Below are 21,703 nucleotides of genomic sequence, written 5' to 3' on the forward strand. Positions count from 1 at the left end.
GAGTATCTATAGAAGTTCCTTAGATGTGGCCTATAAAGTTTTTCCTTATCATAAATACTTAATTTATTGTGCTGCTAACTACTGATGTCCAATGAAACTTACAGTTAATTATTTTCTCTGGTCATAAATACAGTTACTCGCACTGGAGTATCTCAATACCCATGTATAGCTTACTAAAGTAAACATTTTAATAAACCTATATTAATATGACAAGGGCTAGTCTTAAATACAGCATAGATTCAGGCTCTTTGAGCCACTATGCTTACACCAGCCATGAAGCCTATTTAATCCCATCTGCCTGTACTTATACCGTCCCTCTATTCCCTGCCTATCTGTGTGTCTGTCTAACTGTTTCCTAAATGTTGCTGGTGTATCCAGCCCCTTGTCTCTCTCCACTTAAAAACAATAAACAAAAAAGCAACTTGCCACACAAATCTCCTTAATTTTCTTCCCCCTTGCTAAACCTATGATCTCTAAGTATTTGAAATTTCTCTTGGGGGGTGGAATCCACAAAGAACTGCACATAATACTTAATATGGCCTAAGCAAAAAATTTATACGCCTGCAACACAACTTCCAGAATTTAATACTGAGTGTGGCTGCCAATGAAGGCGATCATACTACACGCTGCATTTCCCACTCTCTCCATTTCTGCTGCCAAGCTTCAGGGAATTAAAGATTTCTATTATAGAATCCCTCTGTACAGCAATGCTCCTGATGGCCACTCGCAAATTTATTATACATTTTCCTTGTACTTGATACTCCAACATTGAAAACTCCTTCTGTCATTTCTCCATGCAGCTTTTCAACCAATCCATATCCTGCTTGCTTATTTATTTGACAACCTTCTGCCCCATCCACAACTCTACTTTTGTTTCTGCTGTCCACCAGCTTGTTATTATACTCCACAATCAATGGGCCATCTGTTAATCGAGGCAGTTGCTTATTTGGGCCGACTCTTAAAGATCAAAAACTGATTAGAGACAACCAAGATGCCATTTGTTCATTTGGGACACTGCTGCTTAATTGGGGCAGCAGACTGTTACTGAACAGGATCTGACTAGTCAGTCGTGTGCACTTGCATAGCTATTGTACGGTGACACTATGCCGTGCTTAGAGTGAGCAGTTTTCAATTAGCATCAGTTGCATGTGTTTTCTTTCAAATGGCAATGATTTTTGTCACTGGTCGTTGGTGAGAAATAAGAAGTGAGGCAATTCAAAACTGTTCTGCTCACTGTGATTTCAAACATTCAGGCTTGGAGATGTCAGAAACGGCCGAGAGTAAAAATTGGATTATTTCACTACTTCAAGTTAGGAACTACGAAGATATCGTCAATCACCTTGAATGTTACAATGAAAATGAAGAGTTAGAACATACAGTCACTGAAAGGATTGTATGAAGGCAGTTCATTATCTTCAGGTATCTGCGCTGATTGTGTTCGTCAAAAGAACATGGCAGTCTACAGGTACACGAGATGAATTCCTCCTTTGATAACACTTAGGAATGAATACAGTTTTATAGTTTTTAGTCGTATTGATAGTGTGCTAATAAGTTCTGTATTTCATTTAAATAGGTAATTGGTTACTCACTTGAGCAGTAGTTTGTCTTTTTTATACCTTTTTAACTATTTCCATGAAACTTTGGCTAGTTGTTGTAGTCACCTCACTGAGCCAAAATGTACTAGTCCTGTCATGTCCCAATTATCTAAAATTCACTGTAGCTGCTTCAATTTGAATGGTAAGATTTAAGAATTTGATATTATGATCAAATAACAAGCAGAAACCTGAATGAGATTGAAATTTCAAGCCGATAGTTTAAGTAATTTGTTACAATGCAGCTTGGCAATTAAATTAATCTTTCAAAATTGCGTCGTTGTTTGAATAGTAGTTCCAAATGGGATGCAGATTAAATCTTTCATCTTAATGCAGTAAACATGAAGGGTTTCTTCCTCTTTTCCCTAGTAACAGTAGTCTGTTGGCTGAATGTGTGTAGGCAATAGCCACAGAAGTACAATAAAAATATATACAAACAAAAATGTATGAAATAAAAGAGAATTACGGAAATTAATTTATCTCAGTTTCAACTATGTATCATGTAGACTTCTAGTGTTTGTGGCTCTGTATCTAGTGACTCTAGTTATCTCATGAGACCAGAGGTGTTAAAAACACTTTTATAGAGCTAATCTAATCTCTCAATGGTTGCTTTCATGGTAAAACACTGCAAGATGTAAATAAAGATGTAGACTGACTGTATGAACCCATATGTTGCTAACCATGAGCGTTAGTTCAATATTTTAGTGATTGTTCAAAATATTTGCTGTTGTGATGAATCTTTTCCAGTCGTGCATGTCATCTTTCTGACAGTGTTCAGATTTGTAGTATAGACAATTTCCCAGGGGCCTTATTTTGGTTGTACTTTACCAATTCTCATACTTGCTCTTGCTCAAATGAAGACCAAAGCATTTTGTATTTATAGTTGAAGCGTTGCCTGCCAGTCCCTTGCACTTCCAGTTGCAGGTCTGATACTGCTTTATTGCCCACCAGTACCGTTCCGTTCTGTACCGTACCGTACCCCAGAACTATCTGTAGTCGAGGACAGGGAGACCCGAGTGTGCACATTTTCTCAAAGTGGTTGCTCTGGTACAGAAAGTGGTGAAGAAGCACTCTGGACTACTTGCCTTCACTAGTTGTAGCATCAAGTATAAAAACTGGGATGTCAAGTTACAGGTGTGTGGGACTGCTGCTGGTATATTGTCCCATTCTGACAGTCAGACTGTAGGAAGGTGACTTGAGCTAGAGAAGGTGCAGAGAAGATTCAGAAGGATGTTGCCAGAAATGGAGGGCTTGAGTTAGGAGGAAAGGCGAGATAGACTGGCTGTTTTCTCTACAATCAAGGAAGCTGAGTATGGCCTTAGAATGGATTATAAAATCATGCGGCACGTAGGTTTGTTGGGGGGGGGGAGGGTTGGAGTGGCAGTCACGTTTATTTTCGCAAGATAGGGGAGTCTAAAACTAGAGAAGAGGTTTCAGGGCTGAGGTAAAGATTTAAGAAGGAGTGACTAGTATGTGGAATGAAGTGGTAGAGGCAGGCACTATTATCTCATTCAAAAGACTTGGACAGAAATGGGCTGAAGGGCTTGTTTCCATGCTCTGTGACGTCATTGCTCAATAAACAGCATGCAGTCAGGATGTTTGAGGAGTCTAAAGCCAGGATCATAATCTCAGAATTGGGAATCAGAAGGAAAACTTTTTTTTTATTACTCAGGATGTGGTGAGACTCAGAGACTGGCTTTGTGACGCAAGCTCAGTGGCCACCTGTACAGCTGCTTGTTAATGCAGATATCCAATCAGCCAGTCGTGTAGCAGCAACGCAATGCCTACAAGCATGGTCAAGACATTCCATTGCTGTCCAGCCCAAACATTAGAATGGAAAAGAAATGTGTTCTAAATGACGCAAACACGAGGAAATCTGCAGATGCCGGAAATTCAAGCAACACACCCAAAATGCTGTTGAACGCAACAGGCTAGGCAGCATCTTTAGGAAGAGGTACAGTCGAAGTTTCGGGCCAAGACCCTTCGTCAGGACTAAATGAAAGAAGAGCTAGTAAGAGATTTGAAACGGGAGGGAGATCCAAAATGATACGAGAAGACATGAGGGGGAGGGATGGAGCCAAGAGCTGGACAGTTGATTGGCAAAAGGGATGACTTCCAAATGACTTGGTGCCAGTCGGGGTGGTTTGAGTATCTCAGAAACTGCTGATCTCCTAAGACTTTCACGCACAATTCTCTAGAGTTCTGAAGAGAATGGTGTGAAAACCAACAAACATCGAGTGATTGGAGGTCCTGCTGGCAAAAGTGCCTTGTTAATGAGGGAGGTCGGAGGAGAATGATCAGTTCAAGCTGACAGGAAGACACCAGTAACTCAAATAACCATGTGTTACAACAGTGGTGTGCAGAAGAGTATCTCTGAATGCACAACATTTTGAACCTTGAAGTAGATGGGCTACAGCAGAAGATCACACTTGGACACTCTGTGGCCACTTTATTTGGTATAGGAGCTAGCTAATAAAGTGGCCACTGTGTACAGATTACTAGACCTCTAAATATTAAGATATTTAAGGGATATCAGGATACCGCTGGAAAATGGCATTGAGATAGAAGATCAGTCATAATCTTGATGAATGGCAGCTGCTTCTATTCCATGTTCTTGTATTGTATGCCTCAGATCAATTCACTTCCATTGGGTGGGGGTTAGCAGATTTAGTGGATGCTGCTTTTGCTAGGAAGAACACGGCAGGCCTTGTCATTAATCAAAGCTGGAAGTCCAAGCAACACACACAGAATGCTGGAGGAACTCAGCAAGCCAGGCAGCATCTATGGAAAAGAGGAAACAGTTGATGTTTCAGGCCGAGATCTTTCATCGGGAGCCCTGAAGGGTTTTGGCCTGAAATGCGGGCTGGTTACTCTTTTCCATAGATGCTGCCAGGCCTGCTGAGTTCCTCCAGCATTTTGTGTGTGAGGCCTTGTCATTAGTTTGTGAAAAGTTTGACACAAGTCAGGTTGATTGTAAAGTGAATGATGGAGCTGTGACTGTGGTCCAGGAATTTGAGAGTAGAGGATGTTCGCTATGCTATATTGCAATGCCAAATCTGTTTCTCAGTAAGGTGAGCTTTTGTTGGCCATGCTTTACAAGGGGATTATTTAATACACAGGCAGTTTGCAACAACTATAGCTCCTGAATGAGAAGAATCAGTATTCAAGAGAAACGAGTTTACCAGAGTTCTTTGTTCATGAGCAAGGTCTAGACTGGACCGATTGCCCAGGAGTTTCAACCATTCCATGCTGTAACCTGGCAGAAGTTTGGCAGGAGTATAAATGAAATTATAGTGATAGAACTAAGTGAATCTATTATAACTGTTCTTCACAAGCAAGAGAAAATCTGCAGATGCTGGAATTCCAAACATCTCATTCAAAATGCTGGAGGATCTCAGTGGCCCAGGCAGCGTCAATGGAAAAGAGTAAACAGTCAAGGTTTTGGGCTGAGACCCTTCATCAGGGCTGGAAAACGAGATGAGGAGTCGGAGTAAGGAACTGGGGGGAGGGGAGGATGAAACACAAGGTGATAAGTGAAAGCGGTAGGTGGGGGAGAGAGGGGTGAGATGAAGAGCTGGAAAGTTGATTGGTGAAAGAGATGCATGGTTGCAGAAAGGGGAATCTGATAGGAGATCAAAGAAGGCCATGGAAGAAGGGAAAGGAGAAGGAGCACCAGAGGGATGTGAATGGTAAGGAGATGAGGTGAGAGAGGGGAATGGTGGCAATACTGGAAGTTCAAGAAATCCATGTTCCTGTAATGCCCCCCCTCACCATTTCCCATTCCCATTTCCCCTTCTCACCTTCTCTCCTTACCTGCCCATCACTTCCCTTTGCTCCTCCCCTTTTCTTTCTTCCATGGCCTTCTGTCCTCTCTTATTAGATTCCCCCTTCTCCACCCATGTATCTCTTTCACCAATCAACTTCTCAGCTCTTTGCTTCACCCCTTGCCCCCGCCCAGTTTCAGCTATCACCTTGTGTTTCTCACTCCCTTCCCCCCACCTTGCTGTGACTCCTCATGTTTTGTTTCTCCAGTCCTGCTGAAGGGTTTCGGCCCAAATGTCGACTGTGCTCGTTTTCCACAGATGCTGCCTGGCCTGCTGAATTATAACCGTTCTTCCCTACGTTTTGTGTGCAGCAAAATAACAACGATTTCTCGATTGAGACTCCCTTGATGAGATTTGCTTCACTGCTTGTAGAGAGATTAAAAAGTACATGTAAAATAAAAAATACACAGGTAGTTCTGGTTTCAATTGAATGCCCTCCTTGCAATCATTACAAAGTGCAAAAGCATAGAGTAAATCAAGTCCTGCAAAAAAAAATTAGACTGTGTATAGAAGTGACTGACTGAAGAGTCATTTGGATTAGTTTTGTGTAAGTTCATCTCTAAGGATTTAGTACACATTTTGGATTATTAAATTTCTTTAACACGACAAAAAAAGGGGGGGTGAACTCAAAACAATTATGCTGAGCAGAAATTGGCTTTTGAAACTAATATCATCTGTTTTGTTTACAATCAATCAATATATTATTAACAAAGCAAGTAAAATATATGAATGAAACACTGTTCTCGTCTGATTATGCATAGGATATCCTCTTCTGTGTTTTTGTGTTTGCTTCTAAACAACCAAATATAATAAGGCTTCATTATAATAAAGATTACTTTCTTATCAAGGCACCAAAAAAATGGTATGCTGTGATTTGGATCAGCCAAATAGAGAAACGGATTGCTTAAAATCGTGTATGCTCTTTTAACATCACCCCCCCAACCCTTTTTATTTTAAATTCAATTACCTTGTGAGCAAATCCTTCCTTAATGGAAATTTTGTAAGTACATCTCCCCTTGAAACAATGCTGTAGGTGGCATTAGAAAACTTACGTTATTTTCGGTTATTGTCTAGAGATGAAATCTCTATCTCATTGCTATAGACTCCTGAGTGGACCTGTTCCGTAACAAGAATGAACTCTGATCTCTCAGTTGACCTTGTCATGAGCCATGCACTCTACTTGCCTTCCTGCACTGCACTTTCTCTGTAACTGTAACACTCAATTCTGAATTCTGTTGCTGCTTTTCTCTTCGTAGAACTTCAATGTATTCTGCATGGAATGGTCTGTTTGGCTGGCACACAAACAAAAGCCTTTCACTATATCATGGTGCATGTGACAACAATAAACAAGTTGCCAGTAACCAATTGCCTTTAGTCTTTGGAAACTAATATTGGTTCAATATTGTCACATGGGTGTTTGGCTTATTTGCCGGTCAAAGGCCACTTGCAATGTGTCAGTCATTGATTGGCCCACTAAAAAGTTGCGGCCGCTCTTTCCCATCGGTTGCCTTGCGCGCCACGGTGCCATTTTCTGCTTCCGGGCACCTCGGGGGTGTAGAAATGGCACCTGCGATAGGCTTGGCACCTTTTTTCATTGTCCCCAGGGCACACTTCACAGAACCATTGGGAAAGTGTGCTCTAGTTTCGCACACACTCTTAGCTAGGTATGTTTGTTGAATATCTAGTTTTGTAGCTTTGTAGAACTTGTGGGAACTTAAATGTTTGGGCAAATCTTTTACTATTTCTTCAAAAAAAAATGATATGCTTATCCATGGTCAGTGTTTTCTGTTTTTCACCAAACCCATGACACTGGTTCCATGTTACAAATTTTTTCAACTGTTAAAGTATCAAATGTATAAGATGTTTTGTGAAAAGCACTATGTATTTATTGGATTCACTGTTTATAGTGTATATAGTGAAAGGGTAGTTATCTGTAGAGAGTTATTTGATACGGGAGAAATTATTTACACTGGTAAGAGGGATTTAATTTGTATTGGCTATTTCTTCTCAGTTTCCCTTATGGCATGCATTTTTTAATGGAAATATATGTTGCTTATATGGAATGCTCTGCCTCAGAAGGCTGTGGAGGCCAAGTCTCTGGATGCTTTCAAGAAAGAGATGGATAGAGCTCTTAAAGATAGCGGAATCAAAGGTTATGGGGATAAGGCAGGAACCGGATACTGATTGTGGATGATCAGCCATGATCACAGTGAATGGCGGTGCTGGCTCGAAAGGCCGAATGGCCTACTCCTGCACCTATTGTCTATTGTCTATTATTGTCTATTGGCTCAATTATATAAACTTGTGAAGAACAAATTACCAGAGGTCTCATGTTACTTTGGATTAATCTGGTGATGTTTGGTTATTCAGATTTAATGATCTGTAAAGTTGTATTGTTGTGCCAACAGGAGTATTGCAGCTACTGATCACGAACCAACAGATGCACGAAAAACATTCCCTTGTTTCGACGAGCCTAATAAGAAGGCAACATACAATATCTCTATAATACACAGTTCGTCTTATGATGTCCTTTCAAACATGCCAGCTGAGGTAATTATGTGGCACTCCAAAATGAAAACGGACTCTTGCTGAAATGGATGGGTTCATGTAGGGGTGGTAGTGTGGGAGGGACAGGAGCCCGTGGTATTACAGGAAGGGGTTAACATGGGTAGAAAACTAGCTGGTAGAAGGCAAAGTACAAAACAAACTTGCCTTCTCTGGTTGGCTGCAGATAACCAGCAGGGTCAGTGTTGGGCCCTGTTAAATCTGGTGCTATTGATCCAGGGGTTCTTTTGGAAGTCAGAAGCATAAATATTGTTGTGAAGAAGAGAAAATCTGCAGGTGCTGGAAATCCAAAACAACACATACAAAATGTTGGAGGAACTTGGCAGATCTGGCAGCATCTGTTGGGGGGGGGGGGAAGTACAGTTGACACTTAGGGCTGCAGGGTCTCAGATCAGCTCACAGGATGAGGTGTTTTCTGTTTTGAGGTAGAAGAGGGTGGATAAATCCCCAGGGCCTGACAAGATGTTCCCTTGGACCTTGTGGGAGGCAAGTGCAGAAACTGCAGGCGTTCTAGCAGAGATATCTAAAATGTCCTTAACCATAGGTAGGTATGGGAGATTTCAAGAATAGTTAATGTTGTTCCATCGTTTAAGAAAGTCTCTAAGAATAAGCTGGGAAATTGTAGCTGGTGAGCCCGATGTCAGTACTGGGTAAGTTATTGGAAAGTATTCTAAGCGACCAGGTATAGAAATATTTGGATAGTCAGCATGGTTTGTACATGATAGATCCATGTGTTATAGGAAAGTTGATGAAGGAAAGGCAATAGATGTTGTCTACATGGAATTTAGCACAGCCTTTGACAAGGTCCAGCATTGGTGGTTGGTCAAGAAGTTTCAGTCACTGGACATTCAGGATGAAGTAATAAATTGGATTAGATATTGGCATTGTGGGTGAAGACAGAGTGGTAGTAGATGGTTGCCTCTCTGACTGGAGGTCTGTGACTAGTGGTGTACCGCAAAGATCAGTGCTGGGTCCTTTGCTGTTTGTCATCTATATCAATGATCTGGATGATAATGTAGTAAACTGGGTAGGCAAATCTGCAGATGACACCAAGATCAGGGGTGTAGTGGACAGCAAGGAAGGTTATTAAGGCTCGTAGCAGGACCAAGACCAGCTGGAAAAATGGCTGAAAGATGGTAGATGGAATTTAATGCAATGTGAAGGATTGCAATTTGGGAGGATAAACCAGAGTAGGACTTAAACTGTGAGTGGTAGGGCACCAAAGAATGTGGTAGAGTAAAGCAATCTGAGAAAACTGATTATAATACTTTGAAAGTGGCATCACAAGTAGATAGCGTTGGAAAGAGCTGTTGCACATTGACCTTCATAAATCAATGTATTGAGTACAGGAGTTGGGATGTTATGTTGAAGATATATAAGATGTTGTGACTAAATCTGTGGGTATTGTGTACAGTTCTGGTCGCCTACCTACAGGAAAGATATGAATAATATTAAGAGTGGAGAAAAAGTACTAACAGTCCTTCCAGGTGAGGGAGTGTGTCACCTATGAATCAGCTGGTGTTCTCTACTGTATTTGGTGCTCCCAATGTGGCCTCCTCTACAGTGGTGAGACCCAGCTTAGATTGGGGGATCACTTTGAGTACCTTTGCTCCATCTGCAACAGGTGGGATTTCCTGGTGGCCAACCATCTTAATTCCAATACCCATTCTGTTCCGACATGTCAGTCAATGGCCACCACTTGTGCCATGAGGCCACTCTCAGGTTGGGGGAAGAGAGCCTCGTATGCCTTCCAGTTGGCCTCCAACCTGATGGCATGAGCATTTGATTTCTCCAACTTCCAATAAATCTTTCCTCCGTCCCCCCCCCCTCAATTCTTCACTCTGGCCTCCCCTTGCCTCTTCCCCTCAACTGCCTATCATCTTCCCTGGTGCCCCTCCTCCTTTCCTTTCTCCCATGGTCCACTCTACTCTCCTGTCAGATTCTTTCTTCTCCAGCCCTTTACATTTTCTACCTATCACCTCCCAGTTTCTTACTTTATTCCCCACTCCCCCACCCACCTGCCTTCACCTTCACCTCCTTCCCCTCCCCCTCGCCTCCTTTCCCATTCACCACCCACCATCTATCCCATTCCTTTCCAGTCCCGATGAAGGGTCTTGCTTCGAAGCATTTCTATGGAAGCTGCCCGACCTGCTGAATTCTTCCAGCATTTTGTATTGCTCTGGATTTCCAGTATCTGAAAAATCTCTTGTGTGTACAAGGATGTTGCCAGGACTTGAGGACCTGAGTTTTATAGGGAACATTTGAATGGGTTAGGAAGTTATTCCCTGGAGAGTAGGAAAATGAGGGGAGATTTGATAGAGGTATGCAAAATTGAGGGGTATAGATAGGGTAAATGCAAGCAGGCTTTTTCCACTGAGATTGAGAGAGACTAGAACTAGACCCCACGGGTTAAGGGTAAGAGGTGAAATGTTTTAAGGGGAACGTGAGAGAAGGAATCTCTTCACTCTGAGGGTGGTGAGAGTGTGGAACAAGCTGCTGGTGAAAGTGGTGGATTTGGGATTTGATTTAATGTTTAACTGAAATTTGGATAGGTACATGAATGGGGGGGCGGTTTCGATTGGTTTGGCTGCAGGTCATTGGGACTAGGCAGCTTAAATGTTTCAACCAGGCCCCAGCCCTAAATGGGCCGAAGGGCCTGTTGTGCTCAATGACTGTATTTAAAGTGCATGACACCTGCTACAGGAAAGCTAAAACTTCCAGAAAAATACAGAAGCATCTATACTATTACTGGAGAATTCATGGAACAAACTCAATGGGCCAAATGGCCTATTTTGACTGCTATGTCTTATTGTCTAAATATATATATAGAGCACAATAAAACATGTAAAGAAATGTTTCAGACATGTGTTGATGGTACAATAGAAACTGGTTTCATTAATCTTTAATATATCTTACAGAAAACGGAAAAGGTTAGCGAAAGCAAAACAAAAACAACATTTCAAAGATCTGTTAAGATGAGTACTTACCTGGTTTGTTTTGCCGTTCATCAATTTACTTACGTGGAAAGAAATTCATCAAGAGGTATCCCTGTGAGTAATTTAATATGTTGGGACTCAAAAGTAGATTTTTATTCCAGAATGTTTATTGCTTTGCAAAGTAAGTATGGTCTTTGTTATCCCCGCCCCCCCCCCCCACTGCTTGTTGGTTTAATATTGTTGTTGCTGCAAAGCAGAAAATAAAAAATAATCATGATTAGTCTTGTGTTAAAGTTGCAGTAACTGCAATTGGAAGTAATGTTGACTATGCATGTTCATATTGTATGCACAAGGTTTAAATAATTCCCATTGCTAAAGTGCTGGTGCCTGGCATTGTGGGTAATGGTGCCCCACCAAGCAGGCTTGGTGCTGAGAGATCAACTTTATTGGTCTACCTAATGACTTTCTAAACATGGGCAGAGCTCAGTCATACAGATTAAAGGTTAGGAGTTTGATCTACAGTTTAAGCGAACTTGCATAATTGGGATGATAGAAACAGCAATAATGCTTGTGAGATAATCTGCTGAGATTCCTACATGTACTGATCAGTGTTGGGATCAAGCATTGCTGATCCCATGGTAGGATAATCTTCCTGAATTCACTTTACAGCCTATTTGTGAAGTGGGACAAATGGGTGGAATTTCAGAAAGTGTCTAGCAATTGTGAGCTGACATCTCAAGTAGAAAGATTCAGGAGAAGGAGAAAACGGTAGATGAAATTTAAAAGCAAATCTGTAATAAATGATGGAAGATTTACTTTCAGAATAAACTGAATTCTGTAATAATGTATTTATTTAATTCCACTGTTTTACATTTTTCAGCTTAGAATATATGTCCAGCCTCAACAGAAACCTACAGCCATGTTTGCAGCAGACACCATGAAGAGAATCTTCGATTACTTTGAAAAGTATTTTGACATAACTTATTCTCTACCTAAACTAGGTAATGTTAGTGCAATTTTGACTGTTTTGTTACATAATTACAGCATGACAATGAAAATGAGTAGAAAAATATGAAAATACATTTTGTATTTTATATCAGAGTTTTTAGATGAGTGAACCATTACAATCAAATCTAATTACCTTTCAGGGTCTCTTTAAATCCATCCCTCTTACTGCTGTCAGAAGGTTATTTGATTTTAAACACAAAATAATCTGCAGATGCTGTTGTCAAAGGAACACTCAAAATGCGCTGGAGGAACTCAGCAGATCAGTTAGCATCAGTTGAAAAGATTAGTCGATGTTTCGGGCTGAAATCCTTCGTCAGGACTGAAGGAAGAACTTTGGGGAGGGTGTGAAGAATGCTGGTAGTTGAAAAAAACCAGTAATTTTTAAGACAAAGGGGTTGGGGAGGGGAAGCAGGGAGGCTTTGTCTTAAAACTCCAACTTCCAGTAATTCCCTCCCCCTCCCTTCCTCTATCCCTATTTTGCATCACCTCCCTCATAGTTCCGCCTCCTTCTACTATTGTTCTCCTGCCAATCACCTCCCTGCTTCCCCTCCCCCACCTCTTTGTCTTAAAAATTACTGTTTTTTTCAACTACCAGCATTCTTCAAACCCTCCCCAAAGTTCTTCCTTCAGTCCTGGCGAAAGGTTTTGGCCTGAAATGTCGACTAATCTTTTCAACTGATGTTAACTGACCTGCTGAGTTCCTCCAGCGTATTTGATTTTAATATTTTTCCTTTGAAGGATATTATGAAGTGCCAGAAACATACACAAAGTAACTACTAATCATATGGACTACTCCGATGCTGCCTGCAAACACATAGAGCTAGTTAGATGTGTAACTAGTTGTTAATAGTGGGTGGCTTTCATGGGTGGACATATCAAAACATTGAATTGATGTTAGCGCCAGTATCAGGTGAATGCAGAGTTCTAGGATGGAGCTCTAGTCCTGTTCTTGAGAGGATCTGAGCCCTGTATCTTCCATATAGGAGATGGGAGCTACTTTATTGTGCTGGGAGTAAAAACACAATCACATCAGGATTATCATGAAGTTACCCTTTTTTTTAAAAAAAAGTCAAGCTACGATTTAGTGTACTGTCCAGCTCAGTTCCAAAGTAATTAAGGATCAGTAAACTCACTTAACATCTTTTCATGTTATCATTCATGTACTGTATATTACAGATCTGACCCTGTTATAGACATCAGATGGCCATTCTTTTATGGAGCATGGAATACTCGGTTCTCTGGAATATCAGGCTTCAAAGCCAAGAGGAAAAAGATATGGGGGAATAAAACAGAGAATGCAGGATTACTACCTCTGCAGCATCACTTTCCAGTGGTCCAATCTATACTCCCGTATCTCTTTTCCTCTTTAGCTATCTGAAAAAGCTTTTTCTATCCTCTATTATATTATTGACTAGTTTCCCTTCATATTTCATCTTCTCTCTCCTTGAGGCTTATTTTGTTTGCTTCCCAATTCTCTAGCTTCCTGCTAATTGTTGCTCTATTATATGCCTTCGCTTGTCAGCTGTGGTTATCATCCTTTACAATACTACGCCTTTAAGATGCATCTGTCTTGTGCCTTCCAATTTTCTCCCAGCTACCTCAGCCATTGCTGTTCTACCTTCATCCTTGCTAGTGTCCCAGTCAACTTTGGCCAGCTCCTCTCTCATGCCTCTGATCGACTGTAACACTGATACATCTGGTTATAGCTTCTGCTAAAACTACAGGGTAAATGCTATCATATTATGATCACTACTTCCAAAGTGTTTGTACCTCAGGCTCGGTAATGAAAATTGGTTCATTACACATCCAGAATTGCCTATTTCCCTAGTGGGCTCAACCACAAGCTGCTCCTTTTTTTAAAAAAAAAACAACCACCATCTCATCGGCCTTCTACAAATTCCCTTCCTTTAGATCCAGCACCAACCTCATTTTTTGAAATCTACCTGCATATTGAAACCCCCCATGACTATCATAATATTGCCCTTATTACATGTTTTTTTTATCTTCCATTGTAATTTGTACCCCACATTCTGGCTGTTCTACAGAGACCTAAATATAACTCCAATCAGAGTCTTTTTACCTTTGCAGTTCCTTAACTCTACCTACAAGGAGTCTACGTCTTTCCAGTCCTATGCCTCCTCTTGATAAGCATTTTATTTCTTTTTTTTTAAAACCCAGAAAGCCACTCCACCCCCACTGCCTTCCTGGTTGTCCTTTCTGTACAATGTGTATTCTTGGACGTTAAGCTCGCAACTATTATCGTTCAGCCACGACTCAGCCCACAATGCCATACCTGTCGATGTCGAATTGTGCTACAAGGTCATCTACGGTTCAACTTTCCATCTACTGTGTGCATACAAATGTAACACCTTCAGTACTGTTGTCATCCCCCCACACTACACTTCCTATTGACTGCAATTTTGCCTGTCCTTCCTCACAGTCTCACTACACACCGTGTCTACTTGTATACTAACTGTCCTCAGTCCTATCATTCTGGTGTCTAACCCCCTGCCAAATTAGTGTAAACCCTCCCCAACAGCTCTAGCAAACCTGGCGGCGGGGATGTTGGACCAGAGCTCAGCTGTAGCCTATCCTTTGTGTCATTCCTTTTGCAGAAGAGATCCCATTGATACAGAAATCTAGAACCTGTTCACTGCACCAACTCCTCAGCCACACATTCATCTGCAAAATTATCCTCACTGGTCTGTGACACAGGCTAGTACTTGCTATCCTTGAGGTTCAGCTTTTCACCTCTCCCTATATTCTACTTCAGAACTTCATCCCTTTTCCTACCTATGTCGTTGGTACTAATGTGCGCCATGACTTCCAGCTATTCACCCCCCCACCGCCCTTAGAACACTGAATCCTATCTCCGATATCCCTGGCACCCAGGAGGCAGCATACCACCCTGGTGTCTCTTTTACATCTCCTGTCAGTCCTCTAACTATGGAATCCCCCATCTCTTCAGCAGTCCTCCTCTTCTCCCCTTCCATCCTGAGCCACAAAGCCAGACTGGGCGGGTGCCAGAGACCGGGTTGCTGCAGCTGGTAGGTTATTTCACCCACCACCCCAACATTATCCATAGAGGTACATTCATCATTGAGGACAACAGCCACAGGGGTGACTCTGCACTGGCTATCTACTCCCTTTTCCTTCTGCTAGTCACCCAGGTACCTGCGTCCTGCAACTTGGAGGTGACTACCTCCTTGTAACTCCTATCTATCACCTCCTCGTTCTCCTGTATGAGCTGAAGGTCATCGAGGTGCTGCTCCAGTTCCTTAATACACTAGCTAAGAAGCTGCAGGTCAATGCACTGTGTGACTACCAGGAAGCTGGAGATCTCTTGGAGCTCCCACATATCACATAAAGGACATTTCACTAACTCTGGATCCATTCTCAACGCACTAGCTATGCACCAAAGACAAACAAAGAGGGGAAAATAATACTCAGAGCCTCTGCATGTTTTTGCCAAGGTCTCTCACTCTAACCCTGGCCACCCACAATAGCTGTTCCCACAGGATCTAGATTAATAATGTACACTTTACCTCTCAAACAAGGTGCTCACTTTAAAAATGTTTTTGTGTGTAGCGGTACCATTCACTGACATTGAGAATGTATGCAGAACACCTCTCCATTTCTTGCAATCACCAATCAGCCGAACACAGCAAAATATTGCTACTCGCAGTTGATAGTAGCTACAAAGTCCAGGAATCCTTTTGTGCATCTGGTTTATTTTGTGCACTTTCACAAATATCGATATGTATTTTGCATTCCTAAACTGAAATTAATATAGTTGATACATTTTTGTTCCACATATATATATTTTTGACACTACCTCCAATTTTGCAGATATGATTGCTATCCCTGACTTTGGGACAGGTGCAATGGAAAACTGGGGCCTGATCACCTACCGAGAAACTAACTTGCTATTTGATGATAAAGAATCATCCTCATCCAATAAGCAACGGGTTGCCACAGTCGTGGCCCATGAGCTTGTTCATCAGGTATGGTAGTAATGCATCTTTCTTTTTCCAAGAATGCTCAGTTTTTGCATCTGTTATAAATTTATAATCAGCCACTGATATTCAAATCTCTTCTAAGGCTCATAAGTGCTTCGTAAGTGTTTCCTGTGCCTTTGCTAAGACGTGTTTGTCTCACCTATTTAGTGGTGAGTCTGGAGTTGTATTCCCACTAATTATGAACCACATCTCCAAAGTTAGTCACAATTCTTAAAGCAAAAGGGCTCTGCCATCACTTCAGAGAAATTTAAAGCATAGATCAGTTAAAGAACCAATAACGGAGGGATCTAAATATTCTTTGAAGAGAAGTTTAAGGTAGACATAATCTGAAACGTTTGAAGATGATATAGAAAATTGCTGAGATTGAGGTGTTTAAGCATGTTATTGAAGCTGATAATCTGAGTATGTAATATGGAAAGCATAAACAAGCTGAGTAACAGAACGATCATTTATCGGATACAGTTAGTAATTTACTGACCAGCCCCACACCAAAGGCATAACACATGAATGAAGTACACACAGTAGAATGATTCCACTGAAATTAACCAATGCAGACTTGGCACTGTTAAAGGGAAGGATTGTATGAGGAATGGCAAGGTCTTGAATATGGCATAAATCATGAGGTAACTTGATAGATTATTTGTTCTTGAAGTTCTGAAAAGTGGCTTATCTAAATCTACATCTTGTTTTAATTTTTATTTAATCGTGCTTATTTAAGTTTTTAAAAAGCTAAGAAGTAATAATGGTTTGGTCAAGTTCACACTATGTAAAGGAGTATTGACCAATATTTATATATTTATATCTGTTACTTGAACAGTGGATACATTATGTTTTCTACATGAAAAATCACGAAAGCCATCAGAGACACAATGAGAGTCAAACTATGATGTAGTTGTTTAGGACTTCAGAATTGTTAATTTTGTGATTTTTTTTTTCTTTTCAATACATTTGGCTTCAGCAAAATTTAAATGAAACTCATTGATATGTTAAGTGTGTATTTATACCTGCAGTGGTTTGGCAATCTCGTCACTATGGATTGGTGGGATGACTTGTGGCTGAATGAAGGATTTGCTAGTTTCTTTGAGTATATTGGAGTAAATGAAGCTCAGCCTGATTGGTTAATGGTAAGTTAATTTTCTCACAACCATTGTGAAATCACATTGTGGGGTATATGCCTAATGCGTTCTGAACATTTCTGATCCCACTCTTTTAGTGGGGAAATCAGTGATGTGTGAACCTGGTTAAAGTTGTGTTTGTACAACAAAGCACCCTTTCAGCTAGAGGACCATGAAGAAAGTCCAACATGGTCATTGGACGGGAAATTTAAGGCTCATAGAATTCATTTGAGTGAGGCAGGAGATGGGATGCTCCCTCTGGATCGTAGAAAGAACATTGTCATCAGCACATTGCATTGGCGTGACCTGTATTCCGATCTTGAGCTCTAGCATTCACCCAAACAATCTTTCATTTAAGTAGAGATTGTCAGTGAATTGTATGTGTAGAGATGTGATGCACAAATCTCCAGAAAAAATGAAAGAATGAATCGTATGATGCCTAGGAGAGGACGGTAAGGACTGAAGTACTGGAGTGGTATCGAGGCACAATTTCGAGACTGAGATGAGAACAGGGTTCCTGACTAGATGGTAGGTGAGAGCCTGACGAGACCAGATGAGACAGAAATTCTGAACGCAATCGCAGACTGAACTGAAGCTGAGCTGATGATTCAGCACAGAACCTGAGTTCAGGTGCTCTTTATATATCCAAATCTTGGTGGCAAAACATGGCTGCCAATTGGCGAAGCGGGTCAGAATCTTTAAAGGGATGGTACCAGGTTTTCATACCAGAGTGCCTAAACCTTGGAGCAGTAGGATGCATACGGTGACAGTATCTAAAGTATTCTTTGTCTTGGTGGATATCTTTGTGTGGCTGTATCAAGCCATGCATGGACAATGCACACACAAGCATGAAGTATTGCTACATGGTGAGTTTCTGCCTGGCACTGGTGTTGTGCAGGATGGGCCGGGCTGTGATACCATGGAAAGTAATCTGATTTGATCTGTGCTATGCACATTTAACCACACTTGGATTAGCCAGTAAAATGTCCATAACCCCTACAGAAAATGATCATGAATCCTGCTGTTCTGTTCCCAAGCAGACGAATAAAATCATCTCACAGTCAAGCAGCACAGAAATACGCCTCATGGCCCATTGAGTCCTCACTATCAGCATTAATCCCATATTTGATTCTTCTCACATTCTCATCACCCCTCTACCTCTAGGATTGTACCTCCTGTCTACAGGTGGGGGAAATTTACGGTGTCCAATTCATCCAGCAACCTTCATGAATTTGGAATATGTGAGGAAACCAGATATCCCATGTGGTCACAGGGAGAACATGCATACTTCATTCAGTCAGGATTGGATCTGGGCCTTTGCCACTGCAAGACTACACCACTGCACTGTCCCAGTTGAAGTATTTGGCCCTGTGCCTCTTCACCAGAACTTTCAAGAAGCAGTAATAACTTGCTGGGTTGGTGGTGAGAAGGTCCTGCTCTGTCCTCTTCATTTATAGTGCATGGCCAGGGGCTCGGCATAACCACACACTATCTTCAAGGTGACTTTGAAAGGAATGATGCTGTCATCTATCTCTTTCTGGAATATCTGTTTATCAAGGAGATCTGGAATGGAATGCAGTAGTCTTGGCAAGGTTCATCCTGGGCAGCTGAGTCCTTTGGCCATTGTTCATAGCAGATGACATTTATCTCTATTTATGGCAGTGTCTTTCCAGTGCAAGAACTTGTCCCAAACCAGATAGTGAGGACCAGCGTATTCTGAGGTCCAGAAGTACGTTCTTAGGATATACTGAACCTCAATACAGCTATGCAAAGGCAAAACAAGGCAAGAGCACAACTTTGGCCATTTCTGTAAAATAAGGGACAAGAAACAATGTAAAAACCCCTCAGAACTTTCTGCTCAAATATGAAGGAAAATTAATGGAGGGCTGATGAAACAATTTGGGTTGTACTGAGACTGGCAACTGTGCCGTATGTTTGCAAGTTTTGTTAATAAAGCTTATCTTTGGAGAAAGGAGTGATTGCTGTATGAAGCAAATTAGTTGAACTTTGAATTTTTTTTTCCCCCGAAGGGGTAAAGTACTGGATCAGGTCAGCTAAAACTTAGCTGAGGCATAGTGGTACGCTGGGTTGAGTTGTTCTCCGATCTTGGCAATGTACTTGCAAAGGTTACGCACCACGCGAGGAGACATTGCCAGTGTCCCGCTGATTGCGGAGTGTCCTCTGAATGCTGGGCTTTCATATACTTTTTCAATCTAGCTGATGGGACGTCACTTCGGAAACTCGATAGTGTTGTGGGGCTGAAATCTCGCTGCTGATTGGCTGTGTGATGAACTTTGTGCGTTTTCAATCAGCTAATTGAAAGATATATAAAGGCCAAGCATTTGGAGGACACCACAATCAATAGCACACTGATGATGTCTCCTCAAGTAGTAAATTGCCAAGATCAGAGAACTACTATCATCAACCATCTTTAGAATTATCTTCAATGATGATGGTCTTTAAATGTCACCAGCTTGAGTGGTGAGAAGTTATTATGCAACAGAACTGAACATTTAGCCACTGTTTATAAAGTAATAGATATGTCCATTGAATTGAAAATCAGGAATTTAACTTTTATATCAGTAAAGCTGCTATTGTTATTTAAATTCTGATTGCTTTTCAAAATTAACATGCTGGTAGGTTATGGGCATCATTCAATACCATCTTAAAGTGCAATAGTTGGCATGGATACAATAAGCCAAATTCTGTGCTGTGTATTTCTGTAATTCTCTGATAAAGTAACTTGCAAATAATTGACTTCAATCAGTGACATCTCTGGCACTATCTTTCGCAGTTGGATCAGATTCTTCCAGATGATGTTTTGTCTGTAATGCGTGAAGATGCTTTGTCATCATCCCATCCAATCATTGTTAATGTGTCAACCCCAGCAGAAATTACCTCTGTCTTTGATAGCATTTCGTATAGCAAGGTAAGTCCTGCCATTAATTACACTTCAGGCTCTTGCGTGGTTTTGTGAGGCATTCAGAAGTGTGGTCGGGTTTTTTTAATGTATTTTCAATTACTGAATGATATAGAAGGTGCTGTTGTGTGGCGATTGCAAGATTTTATTAATGAATTAGAAATGTTCTATTTTGACTCCGTTTAAAACGTGTAACAAATTAATATTCTCTCAGTGATGTAGTGCAGCGACACTTCAAGCACAGTTCGAACCGAAAATTTATTCATTGGCTCTACTGAGCTGATTTACCATTTCAAAAAAACAACATTCATTGTTCAGCACCTTCAAAGAAGCAAAATTGATCAAAAGAGGCTTTGCTGGCTCCTGATCAAACAATAAATTGATGCTGAGCCACATGAAGAGATTTTGTGATAGATGACAAAAAGGTTACCCAAAGAGCTTGGGTCTTCAGCTACCAAATTAGATCATTGCAGACAGGCCGATTTCAAGGAATATGAGTACATGGCAGACCTCAATGTTTATGGATTTAGTTTTCTGATAGGAGTCGATTTCTTTTCATTTTGTCTTCGATATTGGCAGACTGTGAAAGTCAGGTGATAGAGTTGAAGCTCTGTCGCAGGAAAGCAGTGTCCGTTATCAGGGACCCCACCACATAGGCCATGCTGCTGCCATCAGGAAAGAGGTACAGAAGCCTCAGGTCCCACACCACCAGGTTCAGAAACAGTTCTTACCCCTCAACCATCAGGCTTCTGAATCAGAGTAGATAACTTCACTCACCCCAACACTAAGCTGATTCCACAATCTGTGGACTGGCTTTCAAGAACACTACAACTCGCATTTTCAGTGTTATTTATTACTTATTTATCTAGTATTATTTTGATTTTCATTTTGTATTTGCACAGTTTGTCTTTTGCACAGTGCTTGTTTGTCTTTGTGTGTAGTTTTTAATTGGCTGTTTCTTTGTACTTACTCTGAATGCCTGCAAGAAAATTAATCTTAACGTGGTATACATGTACTTTTACTTTTGATGTATAACTAAGAAATAGGAGGACATTATTGGAGCACTGACAACTCCATAGTCCTTCCTTTCACATTATGTTAATTTTATAGTATTTTTAAATGAGATAAAGCATAGAATTAATGGATTTGGTGACAAAAAAATCTCCCATTTGTATTTCCGTTAATTATTATTTCCATGAATTTCCTAGCTATTTAAAAAAGGCAGGAGATGGTCTTGACAGCAAAGGTAAAGGAGAATATCAACAGGTGTCTTAAGAGCAAAAGGGTAATAGAAGAGGGAATTGGTTCTCTTAAGCATCAATGTGGTCATCGATCTGTGGACCCACAGCAGATGGACAAGGTCTTTAAATGAATCTTTCTCATCTGTATATATTGTGAAGGAAGTCATGAAAGTTAAAGAATTAAAAGAAATGAATAGTGGTTTCTTGGAGTATATCCACATTACAAACAAGGTGGTGATAGTGGTCTTAAAGCATACTAACCCCTGGAGACTAACCAAGTGCATCTTGGAATTTGTGGGAAGCGAGGGAATTAATAAATTTTGATATCTGGCAAAGAGATTTGCACCATCTATAGCCATAGGTGAAGTACCAGAAGACTGGAGGGTGGCTAATGTCCTTTTATTTAACCCAAGGAATGACAAGCCGCTGAGCAACATTAGTGGGGAAGTTACTGGAAGGGATTGTGAGAGCCAGGATCCACCA

The 21,703-nt window shown here is 41.0% G+C and overlaps 1 protein-coding gene across 1 annotated transcript in view; it reads left to right on the plus strand.

Annotated features, from left to right (window-relative positions):
- The window catches only part of enpep (glutamyl aminopeptidase), a 104,780-nt gene that overhangs the window by 38,131 nt on the left and 44,946 nt on the right, over positions 1 to 21,703 (plus strand). The window contains exons 2-7 of the mRNA XM_063046364.1: positions 7,825 to 7,966; positions 10,900 to 11,031; positions 11,798 to 11,918; positions 15,775 to 15,929; positions 16,955 to 17,068; positions 19,854 to 19,988. Of these exons, the coding sequence (XP_062902434.1) occupies positions 7,825 to 7,966; positions 10,900 to 11,031; positions 11,798 to 11,918; positions 15,775 to 15,929; positions 16,955 to 17,068; positions 19,854 to 19,988 (799 nt within the window). The remainder of the gene's footprint in view (positions 1 to 7,824; positions 7,967 to 10,899; positions 11,032 to 11,797; positions 11,919 to 15,774; positions 15,930 to 16,954; positions 17,069 to 19,853; positions 19,989 to 21,703) is intronic.

This window comes from Mobula hypostoma, chromosome 4 (assembly GCF_963921235.1).
Source record: "Mobula hypostoma chromosome 4, sMobHyp1.1, whole genome shotgun sequence".
Taxonomy (NCBI): domain Eukaryota; kingdom Metazoa; phylum Chordata; class Chondrichthyes; order Myliobatiformes; family Myliobatidae; genus Mobula; species Mobula hypostoma.